This window comes from Vanellus vanellus (assembly GCF_965231255.1).
Source record: "Vanellus vanellus genome assembly, chromosome: 2".
NCBI lineage: Eukaryota > Metazoa > Chordata > Aves > Charadriiformes > Charadriidae > Vanellus > Vanellus vanellus.
In genome coordinates, this window is record NC_138906.1 from 76,332,952 (window position 1) to 76,348,805 (window position 15,854).

The 15,854-nt window shown below is 38.5% G+C and overlaps 1 protein-coding gene across 4 annotated transcripts in view; it reads left to right on the top strand.

Moving 5' to 3' along the window:
- Positions 1–15,854, top strand: part of LYRM4 (LYR motif containing 4) — a 99,808-nt gene that overhangs the window by 16,473 nt on the left and 67,481 nt on the right. For all 4 annotated transcript variants that reach the window (XR_014270567.1, XR_014270568.1, XM_082499479.1 and 1 more), the window contains exon 2: positions 12,521–12,641. Coding sequence is in view for 2 of the 4 variants with exons in the window: in XM_082499479.1 (XP_082355605.1) it covers positions 12,521–12,641 (121 nt within the window). In the remaining 2 variants the exon portion in view is untranslated. The remainder of the gene's footprint in view (positions 1–12,520; positions 12,642–15,854) is intronic.

Here is a 15,854-nt window from a genome sequence, read left to right on the forward strand (position 1 = left end):
AGTTAAGAACAGGGGAACTGAGAGTGGAAAGGGCTACATACAAGCCATTGCATTTCATCAAGTTTTGGATTGAATCACTAATGGAATTCTTTGTGAAACAATAATTCATTCATTCATCAAAATGTGCCTCCCCTCTTAATCAATGTTTTTGTTTACTTAAATAACATCAGACTGCTTCCTTCTCAGGAAAATGTTTTAAAGTCAATACAGCTCAAATGAAGTGCTTAAGACATAGTGCAAGCCACAGTACGTCCTAGAGGTTTATAGCATGAATTATGTTCTGGATGTCAAATACAAGGGTGTTGTGTTGCCTTGAAACTAACCTGCTACAAAGTTTTGGAAAACGTCTTTCACTCATCTAAAATATCACAGCATTTTTCTAGTCCAATAAATTAGCAAATAGGTTTTCAAATTAATGGTCTTTGTATGTAAACTAGTTTTGAAGGGAGGAACATTTATTGATTGATTTAAGTAGTTTTATCACTGTCCAAAATAAATTAGATGTCTCACTCATAATGCTTTTTCCCTGATCTGTCCAATTTACATTATGAAAATAAATGTTCACCTGTTTTGTTTACAAAACGATAATAAGAAATTTATTTTGTGTAGACCTCTAAACAGGTTTCCTGATTTCCAGAGCTGAGCACATTTTTTTTACTAAATTTGTTAATTTATTATTTTCAGTTTGTAATTTATACCAAAAATTGCTGCCTATTATTTGCAGATTTTGAATGTGAAGATTAATATTTATCAGACTGGTGGTGGCACCTTCACAATCAGCTCCAAAAGTAATGGGAACATAGGATGAACATAGTCCTACCGGCTACGGCAATACAGAGTTGGGCAAATAAGTATACTATACTTACATACTTATACAGAGTTCCTCGTTCTGTGAACTAGTGTCAGTACTTACTAACCTATATGGATTTTGAGGCTTGATTGTGGGGTTTTATTTCCTAACAATTTGTTGGAATTCTTGAAGGAGAAATTCTCTATCAGTGCAAGTTATTGTTACCATTAGCTAGGAACCTGGCACTTTTGCATCTTCTGTGGGTAATTTGTTCTGAGATTGGAAGCCTTTTCTGCTACCCTGGGGGATGGAAGGTCATGTGGTGTGTCAAAGGGAAGGTAATCTGCCCTGGTCATAAAATGTTACACTGAAAACATTGTTATGATAAATAGACCACTCTTCATACCTCTTTTCCTCTCCTAATATCTCATGTGGTAACGTTAGCCAGTACTTATCTGAGTTATTGAGTTTTAAGCCAGATGTTAATTCTGCATTTAGAGTAATTGTTATCTGAGAAGAAATTCTCCTTACAGCCACGTGCTTATGGGAGGGAAAGGAATTGGTGTTTGCTGTATGTTTTTTTTTTCTTACTCGCAGATAAAGGACAAAATGTGCTACCATCACTCATGTGAGTGAATATTTTCTTGTGACTTTTAATTAGCTATAAAGTACTATCTGGAGTATTTTGTAGCACTTTTTTGGCTTAAAATGCAGAACCTTTTGTGATATCTAAATGGAAAAATAATAGGAAAATGGGTGTAACACTTTTTTTTTTCCTTTTATGTGAAGTAGTTTTCAAGACTGTTGCATTACTTCACTTAGGATTTAGTCTTACTTTGATTCATGTTACTTCTGGACTCCAGAAAGATATGTAGGATGTAGAGGTCCCAAGAAGAATTTATTTTACTGGAGCTAGCGGAGGTCTCAGGTATGTCTTAGCTGATCGTCATTATGCTCCAAAGATCAAGAGCGATGGGCATATTGTTCCATAACTAGCCTGCAGAGGGTCTGGCTTTTTTCAATGCTTGTTTGTTGTGATAGCACCCGGGTGGTACAAAGAATGAAGAGCTGTACGGTGTGGAAAGCCGTGGTGGGTAGTTGTGGCACATTATGCCTGGTGCATAGAGGTGCTATGTAATTTATGTGGATGAAGATCAGCTGTGCCAGCCTCAGACCCTCAAATCTGCCTCTCTGACATGGCCTGTGAGTGAACCGGTCACTCAGCTTTGCCGAGAAGAATATTCTTTTCCCTTCAAACCTTGCCTCTCTTCACCTGTGGTTGTTTCTGCTCTTTTGTCGGCTAAGGAGCTAGCTGCATCTGATTTCCTGTGGGGATGAAGTGACACCCAGAAAGTGACACCCAGAGTTTGTACCCGTTGCGTTGTTGATTTACACTGTTGGCTGAGGCTGGGGTTTTCAGCCCCCATTTCTTTTGTGCTAGTGTTATCATCTGTAAATCTTGTGAAGACTTCCATATCCTGTAACTAATTAAATACAAAAAATACAGAAGGAAAGATCTAGTTTACTTGACTTTCTGTGCCTTAAGTAGCATTCATACTGTACAAAACAACCTGCTTTTTTTTTTTTCTGAGCCTCTGGTAACATAATCACAGTAGTCTATGTCTGAGCTTCCTAAAACGTTTCATGTATTGTCCAAAAGCACTATATTTACAATCCCAAATGTCTAAAAATAATATTCAGTACTCAATTGTAGACACAAAGTAGGACAGTGATTTTTGTCTTATGCATTCCAAATTGCTTTTTTTTTTTTTTAGGCTCTAGGTTTGACTAATAAGCTTTGCATATGTTAGATTTTTCTATGCTGCTAAGTATTACATTGTCATTTCAAATATCCATCATTGTTGTCAAAATTGATGTTGCAAATTTGCTAAACTAAACATGCAGTGCTTTGCTATAAATGAGGGAAGGTCATTGAGCCATATGGTGATGGCAGGTCCAGTGGGGGATGTTTGTCTCTGCTGACTGAATTATAAGAAACAAAGATTTTTTGGATAAGCTGTAAAGCTGATAGAAATGGATGAGAGGATAAAGTTTGGAGAATAACTCCAATATTCCAAATCCTGTAATTTCTAGTGTGTTGTCTATAAGCAGAAAGAACAGGTGGTCTGTTACTTCATATGGATTGTTTAATAAATTATATTTATGGTTTATTGTTGTCTTTGTCATGAGGTAACTGGATCCTATCTAATTTCAATGTTATTTCTTTTACTAGATTCATTCGGGACCTATGATGCTTAAATTCTTTCTCAAAAAGCGCATGTTTGCTTAAGCAAAAATCAAGTGGCAGAATTAATCATCTTTATTACTAGAATCTAAGGATCGCTTTTGCAAAGTAAAACTTTGTTATGAGTCTGTTTTGTATGCTTAAAATTACTAGCCTTTCAAAATGACCAACAAAGCTTCACCTCAGATAACCTTCAGAGAACTATTTCTTGAAGCCTTTCCTACGTCAAAATATCTCAGTTATTATTTTAAAACTGTATGCTGTCAACATATTTCTGATGCTCAATCCCTTTTCTCTTCTAAGGAACTGGCATTTTTATAATTTCCATATTAAAAGAATAGCGTGCATACTGTAACAAGATATTTACTAAATTTAAAGTTTTAGTTTCAGAAATAATGCTGTGTTTTAGAAATGTCCTATCAAAATATCATCATCATCCAGACCGACCACGCTGCAGTCCAAGAAGTTAGAATATCCCAAGGCTGTATGCCGTGTTGCTTAAGTGAAAAAACCTAAGCAGTATTGCTTCATCAAAGACAAATAATTTTCCACTAACAAGCAGGAAATACTTGCATCCAGCAAGACTGCTTAGTGCCCAGTGGGTTTCTAAATGAACAGTTACTGTCATCGAGAGGCACAATACAGTTAGCCCTTTTCAGGGTACCCAAATCACAAGCTATACTACATCTCTTCTTAGAATGGAAGGTAACCCCTAGCCATGCTGAAGAGAGAAATTTTGGCCGCAGCATTGGACTCAAACTCTAATCTTTCCAGAAAAGTATAATGGAATTTGTAATGGCAATTCACAGCAGGCCAGGCCTTTTTTAAGGACTGTTTGGAAATAGCAGCACAGCAAATGGAAAGGTATATATCTGCCTCAAAAGGAAGAAGAGATAAATTGGCCTTGTCAGGATCTGAACTTGTGGTTTGAAGGCATTCCCCACCTGGTAATTGTACTGCTGAGCTACCTGAGTGTCCTGGTGAGCAGTTGGCAGGGTCTTGGCAGTGAAAGCTTAGCAGAGAGTTATTTGTCGTTTCGGGCTGTCAGGACACTTTTCATCTGTGGCAAATTCTGTTTCTAGTTCCTACAGCACATCCTTGCCCAGTGCCTCATTAACTGAACAACTTCTTCGATTGGGTCCTTCACTGCTAACCCTCTTTTTTAACCTCTTCTGCAACATAACATTGCAGTTGCAACTCCAATTAAGATTAAAAGAACGCTTTCATTTGGACGTCTTCCCTTTTTTCTTTTAACCCCAACCTTCTGAAAAGCACTCCCTTCTGCAGAGATTCTTTACACTTAGAATTAAGCCAATAACTCTTTTTATTTTCAGAAGTCTCGCAACCAAAATGCATGTTTCAAAGAACTGCAAAAATAATCATAGTTAACTATGAATAGCACTGATAGTATTTTGGGACCATGAAGAAGAAGGTGTTTGGGAACTGAGGGTAAATCATGCCTGACTAACATGATTGCCTGGATTTGTGAACAAGGGGAGAGGAATGGATGTCATTTCCTCTACTTTAGGGAGGCTTTCAACACCGACTCCCACAAATTTTGTGTATCCAAGTTAGGGTGTTATGGTCTGGATGGGTGGACAGCCATGCACCTTTAAGACTGGTTGGATGCTGGGGCTTAGAGGATGGTAGTTAATGGGTCTTCAAGGGTTGATCCTGGGACTCATCCTGTTTTACGTCTTTATGGATGACCCAGAGGAAGTAACAGTGCTTGCTCATTAAGTTTGCAGATGACACCAAACTGGAGAGTCAGTGTGCTCAAGGGCAGGGCTACTGTCCAGAGGGACCTCAGAAGCCTGAAGGAAAAGGCCAACAGCAACCTTATAAAATTTGATAAGGACAAATGCAATGTCCTAAACCTGGGAAGGAAATGCCCGAGCCATAGAACAGGCTGGGGACTGACTGGGCAGGGAGCAGCTCTGCTGAAAAGGTACTAGGGATCCCAGCAGCCAGCTAGCTGTGTGCCCTGGCAGCAAGGAAGGCCAAGAGCATCCTGAGATGTATCAATGGTTGCTCAGTCTGCAGATTGAGGGGAGTGATTATCCCCCTCTACTCAGTGCTTGTTAGACTGCATCTGGAGTACTGTGTCCAGTCTTGCCCCCACCCCCCATACGGAAAAGACACAGATAACCTGAAGCAAGCTCAGCAGAAACCACCAAGGTGATTTAGGGCTGGAACACTTGCCCTCTGAGAGAAGGCTGAGGGAGCTGGGATGGTTCAGCCTGGAGAAGAAACAACATTGAGCAAACCTAATAGCAGCCAGTACCTCAAAGTGTCTAGAGGTGCCTGGCAGGATGTTACGGTTTGAGAAACCCACGACAATTTATTGTAATTTGGACCATTATTTTGTAACCTGATGACCCCTGCCCACCAGGGAAGGGGAATTGGGGAAAAAACAAGGAAACCCAAGGGTTGAAATAGAAACAGATTTAATAGAATAAGACTAAATATTTAACATCAATAATACTAAAGAACCAGTGTTGATCCTGATATCAGTGTAAAATTTACAAGAATTATACTCAGCCAATTCTATCGGTAGGAAGCTGTGCACTCCCAGCAGTGGACAGCAAATGTGGGACACTGCGAGCGCTATGGCTTCAGGAGGAAGGGAAGGCCTCAGGGGTCCGGCGCCGGGACAAAGAATTTCTCTGGATTGCAACCACCATAGAAGAGAGAACTTCACAGCAAACTTTCTAATTTATATTGAATGTGATGTTCATGGTATGAAATAATCCTGTTGGCCAGCTTGGGTCCAGTGCCCGGGTCTCGTTCCTCCTCATTCCTGCACCTGGTGAGCTCAAAAACACTGAGCCCTTGAAACCCACACATCATGGCTGGCTATAAAGTGAGTATTTTCACAAATTCAGACACCAGAGGCTTCTGAAAGTGCAGTTTTCCCAAGCATTGGAAGAGAAATTAGTCCTGTGTTGCTCAAACCAGGACACAGGAGAACAAGAGACAGCAGAAGTGAAGGAAGAGAGGTTTTCAGACTGGCTGCAAGGGAAAGCTTTTTCCCCATAAGGACAGCAAAGCAATTGAGCAAGTTTCCCAGAGAGGTGGTCAGGTCACCATCCTGCTTTTCAAGACCTGACTGGACAAAGCCATGCATAGCCTGGTCTGATCCCATCGCTGACCCTCCTTTCAGCAGGAGTTGGGACTAGAGACTTCTCGAGCTGCTTTCCAACGTGAATGATCCTGCGATCCTGTTGCTCAGGTAGTCATCCATGCTCTCTTTTTTGAAATGGGTCCAGGCACAAGCTGATGAAAGGATACAGTCAGAAAAAAAAGTCCTTCTTTCCTAAAAACAGCCACAAGTGTGTGTGTGTGTGTGTATATATAAATGGGGAGGCTTTTTCAGGTTTTAGATTGATTAAAGAAAATGAAAGAAAATTCTTTTGAAATAGGCATGCATATTAGAAGTTTTTCTCTTTCTTATCTAGGGCAACTTTCACCTAGAAGGTTCAAGTTTTTATTAGAAGTTTTGAGATACGGGACACAAAGTAGCAAGATTTGCTTTAGAAATAAGTTACAAATCCTTGCATCTGATCATACATCATATATGGTATGCACTGGGTCACAGTCACCAGCTCTCAAGTGTGTTTTCTAAAGTTCCTCAATTTTTATCCCTCTCCTCTGTTCTTTTTGGGTAATCTGTTCTAATAAAGTATCTCTAGTGCTGTTCTTTTCCAGACATATTTCTTGGCAATTCCATTGGAACCTGTATTTTGTATATTAGCAGAGAAACCATGTAGCGGCTTGTAGGTTTCATTCTATAGGCTTTTTGCAAAGACTGTCTTGGGACTCTGTTTGATTAGACAATTCAAGGAAATAATACCAGGTTAGCCAACAGTCTAATTTTTCTGTTTCTTTACTCTTCTATCCTCCGCTTCCAGCTTCCAGCCGCCACCCCCACTCCCCCAGGCAAATCCTGGTTCAAGAAACAGGCTTTGCTTTGATTTTAGAAAACAAGCAGGCGTCGTTGTTGTGCTGTAACTTGAGGTGGCAGTGCTAAAAACTCATCTAGTGATAGAGTTTGAGGAACACTTTGCTGATAAAACATTGCATCCACAGCCTTCTGTTGGTCCTGTGTTTAATTAGACAAGTCAGAGCTACCTCTCTATGAAGTACTTGCTTCAGTCTCAAACACACATCTGTTGTCAAATGTTTCTGTTTTTACTAATAAATGGTAATTGCATGCAGCTTTTGCTTCACCTTTATTGGTGTATTTTCATGAGACTTTTATAGAGGAAAAAAGAATGTGAATACATACATATATATGGAAATATGTATATGTGCACATATATATAAATAATCATTTCCTCTGAAGGAATTCAATACATGGAGACATCCTCACTAATGCTAGTAAAAGTTTAAGGTAAGCTAAAATGATTTTTCTGTAGGTATTTTTTTATTATAAAAACTTTCCATTTTTAAATTATATGTAATTCTGAAAATTCAGTTAGGGAAACCTCATCTGGTGTACATTTTGCTAGGTAATAATGGGAAATTCTGAAAATTCAAGCTGTTGCTACCTGAAGTTAATAAACGTTAATTGGAAGGGAGAATGGTAAGAAAATATAATTAGTGAAAGGAAACAGACCTTTTATAAAAAGAATCCCTCATTGATATAATATTACTGTATTGTAAATCAGCGTCTCACTTTTGCACATTGTATCCTTAAATTAAAGCATCATATACTTCATTTCAGAATTATTAGCCACAGCGGGCTTCCTAGAGGCTGGCTACTGATTGCTTGCCTTAATTTATTAGATACAACTTAAGCTAATAAGTAAAAATGCTTTTTACTTTACTACCTTTTTGAAAGCCTGGAATATTCTAGCCTGCTGGCCTCTTCCCTTGTAATCTGTTTTGCTTGCACAGATTGTGTACCGCAATCTTCCTCTTCTGTCTTTGCATACATGCTCAACGACTTACAGTTTGTAATAGCCGTTTTGTTTCATACTATGTTGCCTGTGACTGTGATGTGATCCATTAATACATTGTATTTGTTCATAACCACAAAGACAAAATGTCAACATGTTTGTAAAGCTCTTGGAAGGATGACTGAAACCTTTAGCGTATTGTGATACCAGTAAATGCAAAGTGGCACTGAGAAAAGCATTGCTTGGCCAGGTTTGTTTGGAAGGCGTACTACTGTGTACTTAAAAGCAAGTATGTCTGCGCAGTGTTGCAGCTTGTTTTCTTATACTCTAGTTTAGCAGAGCACAAAAATACAAGAGTGAAGACTTGAAAAGGAAACAGATTTATTTTTATTTTCTGGTCAGGCATGACATAAGTAAATATTTCGAAATAAAAATATCTAAATCCCCAAGCAGCTATTATTTTCTGAAGTACCTCTGTTGCGATTTCATTCTTCCTTAATAGCCGTTGTTTCAGACTTGACTTCTTGTAGGCTTCATTTTTATGAGGACAGATGTTAGGTTTTCGATTGTGCTTCGGGGAAGGAAAAAGATGAACTCTTTGGAGGTAGAGGTGAATGACTGAGTATTAGGAAAAAGAGTGTTTTCTAACTGTAACTCTGTGGGTTTTGCTATTATTTGGGGGCATTGTTGTCTCTTAACACTAGCAGGTAGTGCCTATTCCCTGTGAGCCTGTGGTAATGTTTTGGCCCTGGTGTTGTTCTCGCATTAACCTCCGACCACTCTTTCTATTTTCTACTGATGTGCATCTGTTACCTGGCATAGCCATCCACCTGCAGTGGCTTTGGTCTGAAGTCATGGCACTGAGTACCCATTGAGTACATACTTTTGGTTTAATTGGGAGGTAATTGTGTGACAGATGCATGTAAGTAGGCATCGCAAAAAGAGTTTTGAATGTGCATATGTAAGTGAGCACTGAATGAATATATTCAGCTGTGCACTGTTGCTTGGGTCCTGTTGTCACTAGCTTGCTAGAAGGTCCTTGCAGAAGATAAAATCAAAGGTGTTCTCTTATTAAAATTTCAGGGTGGATGGATGACAAAAAGAAAAGAAGATGGCTTGTTGTATCTTTCGGCAATCTTTCGGTATCTGCTTTGAAAGAATGGTGTGAAAAATAGTAGATTGTGAAATGTAGTTTGAGTTTTCATTTGCAGTGATGTTTCTTAATGAATGCTGTTGCATTCCTAGGACCTTTCCCAAAGGTCTATAGGAGCTGTTTGAGCGTACTGTATGCAGAATTGCTTTCCCATTCTGTTCTCTGGAGGGCTTGCTTGGTACCTTCCTGCTGAAGAGTCCCCTTTGTTTGCGTGACTTGCTCAGCCTCTCTGAGTGGGATCTATCACAAACTGTATCTATCTAAATCAGTACAGCTGTATTCCCTCCTCCCCAGTGCTAATGCTCATCAAGTCCCATGCAGAGCTGATGGAACTCACTAATCCAGAAAAAAAAAAAAAAAAAAAAAAAAAGTAGTTCACTCTTTTAGTAGGATGGCCTTCTGTGAGGTTACTGAGTTGGACTGGATCACCTCAAGGCCAAATAACAGACTGGATGTGCTGGTCTGAAGGAGGCAGCGGGAGGGTTTGTGCCTACCAGGGAAGGTGGCAAAATTACAGCAGCTCCCCTTCACTCACATTGGCTTAATCTTGTTGCCATGCTGTACGCCCTCAGTTCCATTGTGCCAGCTTGGGGAAATAATGATCCATAAGGTACTGCAACCATTTCACTTGGCCAGTATGCTGTCTGTTGCTCTGTCTTCAAACAGTGCCTCTTAGGTTAACGTTGTAAAGTTTTATGAAGATAGCCATATATTCTCTGCCACTGGCATTTTGAGCTGTAACTTCAAATGGTACGTGATTGGTATATGTGTTTATGCTTATTGAACTGAAAATGCACACCATTAGAGTAGCTGATCAGCTGACCAGTCTGTTCATCAAACAGAAGACTTTTGGAGTAGTACTCTTTAAAAAAAAAACAGATATATGTCTGAATGAACAAGCTCTCTTCATAGATGTGTATTTTTACTACGTGTTGCTATACCTTCAAAAGAGCTCGATTGTTCATGGACTTGCAGCAGTATCACAGACCTAATGTTAGTACTATCTTTTAGTACATACTCAGTTCAGAAACTCTTGAAGTGTAGAGAGTATTGAGGTTTGGAATTTGTACAGCTCACAACTGTTATTGGATATAAAAAGCTGTTGTTTCAAAAAAAAAAAAACACAAACACACACCCCCTAAAACTGCCAGTTTGTTTATATCTTGACTTAGCACTTTTTACATAATTTTGAAAGAATTTGAGTGTTGGCGAAATGTTCCCCTGGCACCTCTCAATGGGGAAGAAAGGATGTTTTACAGTCATTATGGTATTGAGTTTGAGCTTTGAGTTCAGCTTATCCTTATTTTAAGTGATATATTGAATCTCAATGTAACCTTAGTAAAGACTAGTACCAGGATATAGAGCTAGTCTTTGAAGTGTGTTTAGAGAATACTGGAGATATATTGATTTAGCTGTAGAATTAAGATCATGTTAAAGCCTATATAAAATAGCTTCATTTGTGTGTTAACATTCATAAAGGTTTAAAGAAATCGTAAAAGGAAAAAACAGTGCAACTTTGACTGTAGATAAAAACTGGTCTGATGATGTTCTCTAAGTACATATCTTTTCTTTCTGAACAACTGTTGGGTGTAATGAGAGGAAGAAAGAGAAAATGGAACAATTAATGCACCATATGTACAAAACAAAAAAACATTCTGTAGGTGTTTTACTGAACAAGAATTTGTTTTAGTCCCATCTATCTTTTTTATGTAGAAAGCATTTACTCATTTGTATTGCATTTTGAAAGACTTGTACCCAGTAATGGATACTTGCTGTTTATTGTTTTTTCTTTTAAGCTAAGAATATATAGACATATTAGGTCTTTGCATCTCTTGGAAACCCTTCCTTTCTTGCAGAAAATGTTATAAGTTTCTGTACAGTATAACCCTACATATTTATATGGGGTGATTTGAAATCCATCCATTGTCAAGCAACAAAATTACACTACATCTTAATGATTTGGGGTTGTTTCTTTTCTAGAAGAAATAAGCAGCTTCCCCTTCAAATCTTGCTAGGACAGCAGCTGCAGATGAGAATGAGCTTCCATATTTAATACATTCCATTAACTCCACACATACAAACACACACTCACTCACTCACGCACCCCAGTGTCACATTATAGGTGAACAGGCCCTAATTAAGAGCATGCACCATCTGCCGGTGTGCAGCAGCAGGGTGGCACTCCATAACCATCCTGATTCCTGTGATTGAAATGTATTATTTATGAGCTCAAAGAGAAAATATGCAGCTTGGCTGGTGGAGGCTGCATTAGGAGCTGGATAGCACCATCTAACGGTACGGAGTGCCACTGGCTGTTCATCTTTCCTCTTCCTCTTCCCTCCTTCATCTCCTCCCCCAATATTTTTAGTTTTCCAACATTGTCTTCAGAGTTTTTTTATGATCGTGTTTCAGACAATTTTGTGTCTCGTGTTTTGCTTTTATACAAGATTGAAAACATTTGTTGAAATATTACACTATTTGTGGTGTTTGCAGCAGCCTTTTTTCCTTCCAGCATCGTGCATTGGGTTTTACTTGTTGTAGTAAAAATGATACTGATGTGATGTGGTGGTAGAGAAGTGGGACATTATCAAGATAGCTGAGCAGGATCAGTTTACTGCCATTTCTCCTTCCCCTCCCAAGCACGTGTGTAAAGTAAGTATCTACTGCTCAGTCTGAACATTTTATTTTAATATCGAAATTGGTCCTATTTTTTATGGAGCAGCACACTACAGACTGCATAAAGGTTCTTTACTGGGTTGAAAAGAAAGGGGAGAGATTCGGAGATAGCTGCAGCTTTAGACCTTCCTCTCGGAAAGCGGAGATCATAACCTCTTCCTGCTTGCAGAGATCGTGTCCTGTTATTGCTGCTTAGTGGAGAAATGGATGAGGAGGTGTTGGACTGAGGGGTGAAATACACTTTGTCAGGAGAGGAAGGGGTGACAGGGAAGAAGCCCTTAGGTTACAAAGTCAGAACTGGTAATAATTTATAATGTGTTTAGCGGTTAGCTCAATGACCTTTCGAGTATGTAGAATAAGAATAGTTGCACTGATTCAAAATAGTTTGGAGGAAGATTTTTTCATTCTTAGGCTTTTTGTTATGTTCATGAGTTTTGCAGTATCCATGCCAGGCATCCAACAGTATGTTTACAGTAATAACAAGCAGTAAGGACTGGACTGATAACCTGAAATATGACATTTTTCTACGATAACTTCCAGTAAAACCACTGTTTTTTAGTTAAAGAATCTGATCACTGTTTCAGGTCAGGCAAGATAAGACCTTGAATAATAAGATATATGTATAAAACTGAACAAAATATATGTGCGTGTGTATGTATACTTTTTTTTAAAAGTCAGCATGTTCTAAAGAATGTTGAAATGTCATTAACTGCGGCACATCTATGAATACACGTCTTCTTATTGTTTGTGTTTAGAACGTATGCCATCAGAAGGATAAGAGATGCCTTCAGAGAAAACAAGAATATAAAGGATTCTGAAAAAATAGAAGAACTAGTGAATAAAGCCAAAGCAAACCTAGAGATTATTCATCGGCAGGTATGTTTATTTCTCTCGTTACATCTGAGGGTTGTACACTCCTCAGTTAACTGTCTTATGCCACTACAGATAGAAAAAATAGATCCTTGGTCAAAACATCTCTGGGTGAACAGTAGTTTCTGTATGTCTCAGTTTAAGAGGGTGGGAAATAACAGTTTATCCATGATGGTTGTAACGGGACTTAGGGATGTTTGTTCCATTAAATGGAACAGGCCTTCTGTCAAAAGTTTATATGCTCTTCCGGTACCTTTTCTGCTGTTTGTTTTACTGTCTCTTCACCCTGCTTCTCTGTTCTGCCCTGATTTTCCTTTGACTCTGTTTCCTCTAGCTCACGTGTATTAGATTCCTTTGCTCATGCTTTCATCCTTCCACCACAGGTTTAGAAGAGTGGCTGTGACAGTCACTCCCGATAGTCTTGCCTTCTGTGTTTGTTTTTCCCCCACCTCCAGATACAATGTTAGAACAGTAGCAGAACAGGAAAATCCTAAAGTGAATTAAGTAAATGCTGGCTAAATGCTAGCATGGTGATAGATTTTTCTTTGGAAAAAGTTGAGTCACTGACCTTGTCTGACTGGTATTTTGGCATCTCTGTTCCTTCCACCGGGTACCGTATTATTTAGACATGAATTATACTTCCTTGAACTTTAGATACTTTATTACTTCTCATACATACCCACTGTCTATCCACAGTGACCACTGGAAATTTGAAGAAAGCAAGCTTCTATGCCTGAACTGTCTAAGGGCACTTCCAATGCTTAAGCTGTCCTTCCTTCCAAAATCTGCATTTACTGACACCAGTCAGAGCTCAGTAGTACTTTTATTAAATATTGAATGAATATGTGAACCTGTTCCTCCATGGTCTGTTTTAACATGAATCTTTTAACAACCAGCAGGTCAGTTGACTAGATTCTTATTTCAGTAGGAAGCTGGACCCTTTGATCGGACAATTAAATGTGAATATTTTGGTGCAAGTTAAATTACTTCTTTGGAATTTCTTCTCCCAGGAACAGGTGTTGTTTTGTGCTACCATAGCTTTGCTATCTTTTTTTAACCCAAACACTTCTATTTTTGTATTTTAAATATGTTTCTCAAAGAAGAAATTCAGAGTGGATTGATTCAATGCAATTATTTAAGTGTTGGGGTGTTTTCTTCTCATATCTGTAGGTGATGAGTAGCATTTTTAGCTCTTCTTTTTGAGGTTTCATCTTGGAGAGCCTTGATACCTGATATTCCCCAGGGGAGTATTAGAGGCTGGAAAAGACAATCAAGGAGAAGGTGTCTCAGTGGAAGAGTCGGAGATCGCTCAGACAGAACTGAGCTAGTAGTTAGTTTATTGAGTTCTAATCAGTAAATTTTGATATGTAAAATATTTAATAAGTACAGATGGACCGGAGGTCAATACTTTACTGTTTATTACACTTAAAGTTATATGTGATACAAAAAGTATCACTTAAGCTTACTATATGTATCATAAATGTTATGTGCATGCAAAAGATGTCACTTATCAACCCATCCATGTCTGGTGTCAGGTAAAGGATCTCTTAACCTCGAGGGGTAACCCTGAGAGGTGTCCCCCTACTCAAAGGGAGATCCACTGCTGTGCAGCCAGCAGCTATGGAGGGAGAGCTCAATGGACCCTCATGGCAGCAGATATTTATAGTGTAAAGCGGTTGATTTGTAGTCGGATTTTCTGCTGTGTTAATGCAGTTTTGGCCACTTATGAGCCCAGACTCCAGCCGAACTGTTTTTTGGGGGGTTTAATGCTGAGTTCTCACTGATAGCCTCACACAATAGGATTAACTTCAGTTTTGTCAACTTGCTGAGCATCTGCCTGGACTGAAGTTCAGTTAGTTCAAACAGAAGAAGTGCATCCGTCACAGAGGGTGGCAAAAGATAAGAATGTACAGGGTCAAATTCTGCTGCTTACAGAAATCTGCATCAAAGTAGTAACAATTTCTGGACATGGGATCTCCCATAGTAAAATGCTACAGAAAAACTCTTATAGATTGTGACTATGATAAATTCCTGGCAGCATGTCAGAAAATGCTCTCCGATGGTTCTAAGTAAGAATGTAAACGTTATATCTTTGATAAATCAGGTAAACATTAGTGAGGCTACCACAGTAACTGTTTTGCCATGAAACTGGTAACTGTTTCATATACCAGCCTGTATTTTGAACTGGTAAAAATGTTGTGGACTTAATTCTTCATTCAAGAAAATGACAGCAGTAAAAGGTTAGATAAGATTTGTTATTTTCTTTTAGCATGGATTCTGCTTTTTTCATTATACCAGCAGAACCATTTTAATCTGCTACCTTTTTTTTTCCATTTTGCTACTTTGTAGTAATGGCAAAGAAATTTTATAAGAAATCTTTCTTGACTCAAGAAGCCATTGAGAGCCACATTTCGCTCTACTATGTAATACATAAATCTTGCTTTAAAATGTTTTTTATGTGGGTGTGAATTTTTCAGCTGGGAAGATGCTCAGAGCAAAAAAGGCATGTAGGGTTCTGGTTCCCTGGAATACCACTGCTTGAATTTTCAGAATATGAAAATCTCTCCACTTATGTTTTAGTTTTGCAAACACAGAAAACTAGTGTTTAATACAAATATCTTAAATATGTTATAATCAAACTGTTGTCGAGCAAACATCATTAAGTACCTATCTTTCTGTTATGTGTTTGTTACTTGGAGGGTACCTTTGTCACTGGGATGTATCAGATAAATGGAGAATGGACTCAGTTATTGCTAAATCTGCAGGGGGTTTGCTTGTTTGTTTGCTGTTTCAAATCTCGGCTATTTAAGGGGTTTCTTAAGCTAAAGCTAAAGTCGCTTTAAATTGGATCACATTTTGGTATCGTTCCATGTTAGAATTTCAGGAAAAATATACTTGAAAAGTAAGGAATGTTAAAGAGTTAGACACAACTTCCCATTTTTAACACTGCTAAAACAGTGAAACTTAAGTTGAAGTATCTCTTATATGTCACACTTCTAGAAATTTTTCAGGCAAGTATAATCACGCTGCATCCAGTTTTGGAAGAGTATATGTGTTTATCTTACATGTTGGTGGGAGTAACAAATAGTAACACGCATAGTAACATAATAGGCAGTGGAACTTTTTAACAGAAAATAATCTGATAACAGAAAATTAGTTTATCAAGATAATTTTTTGACACGTGTCCCTGCAGGACTTGATGTTTGCGTAATAAGGATT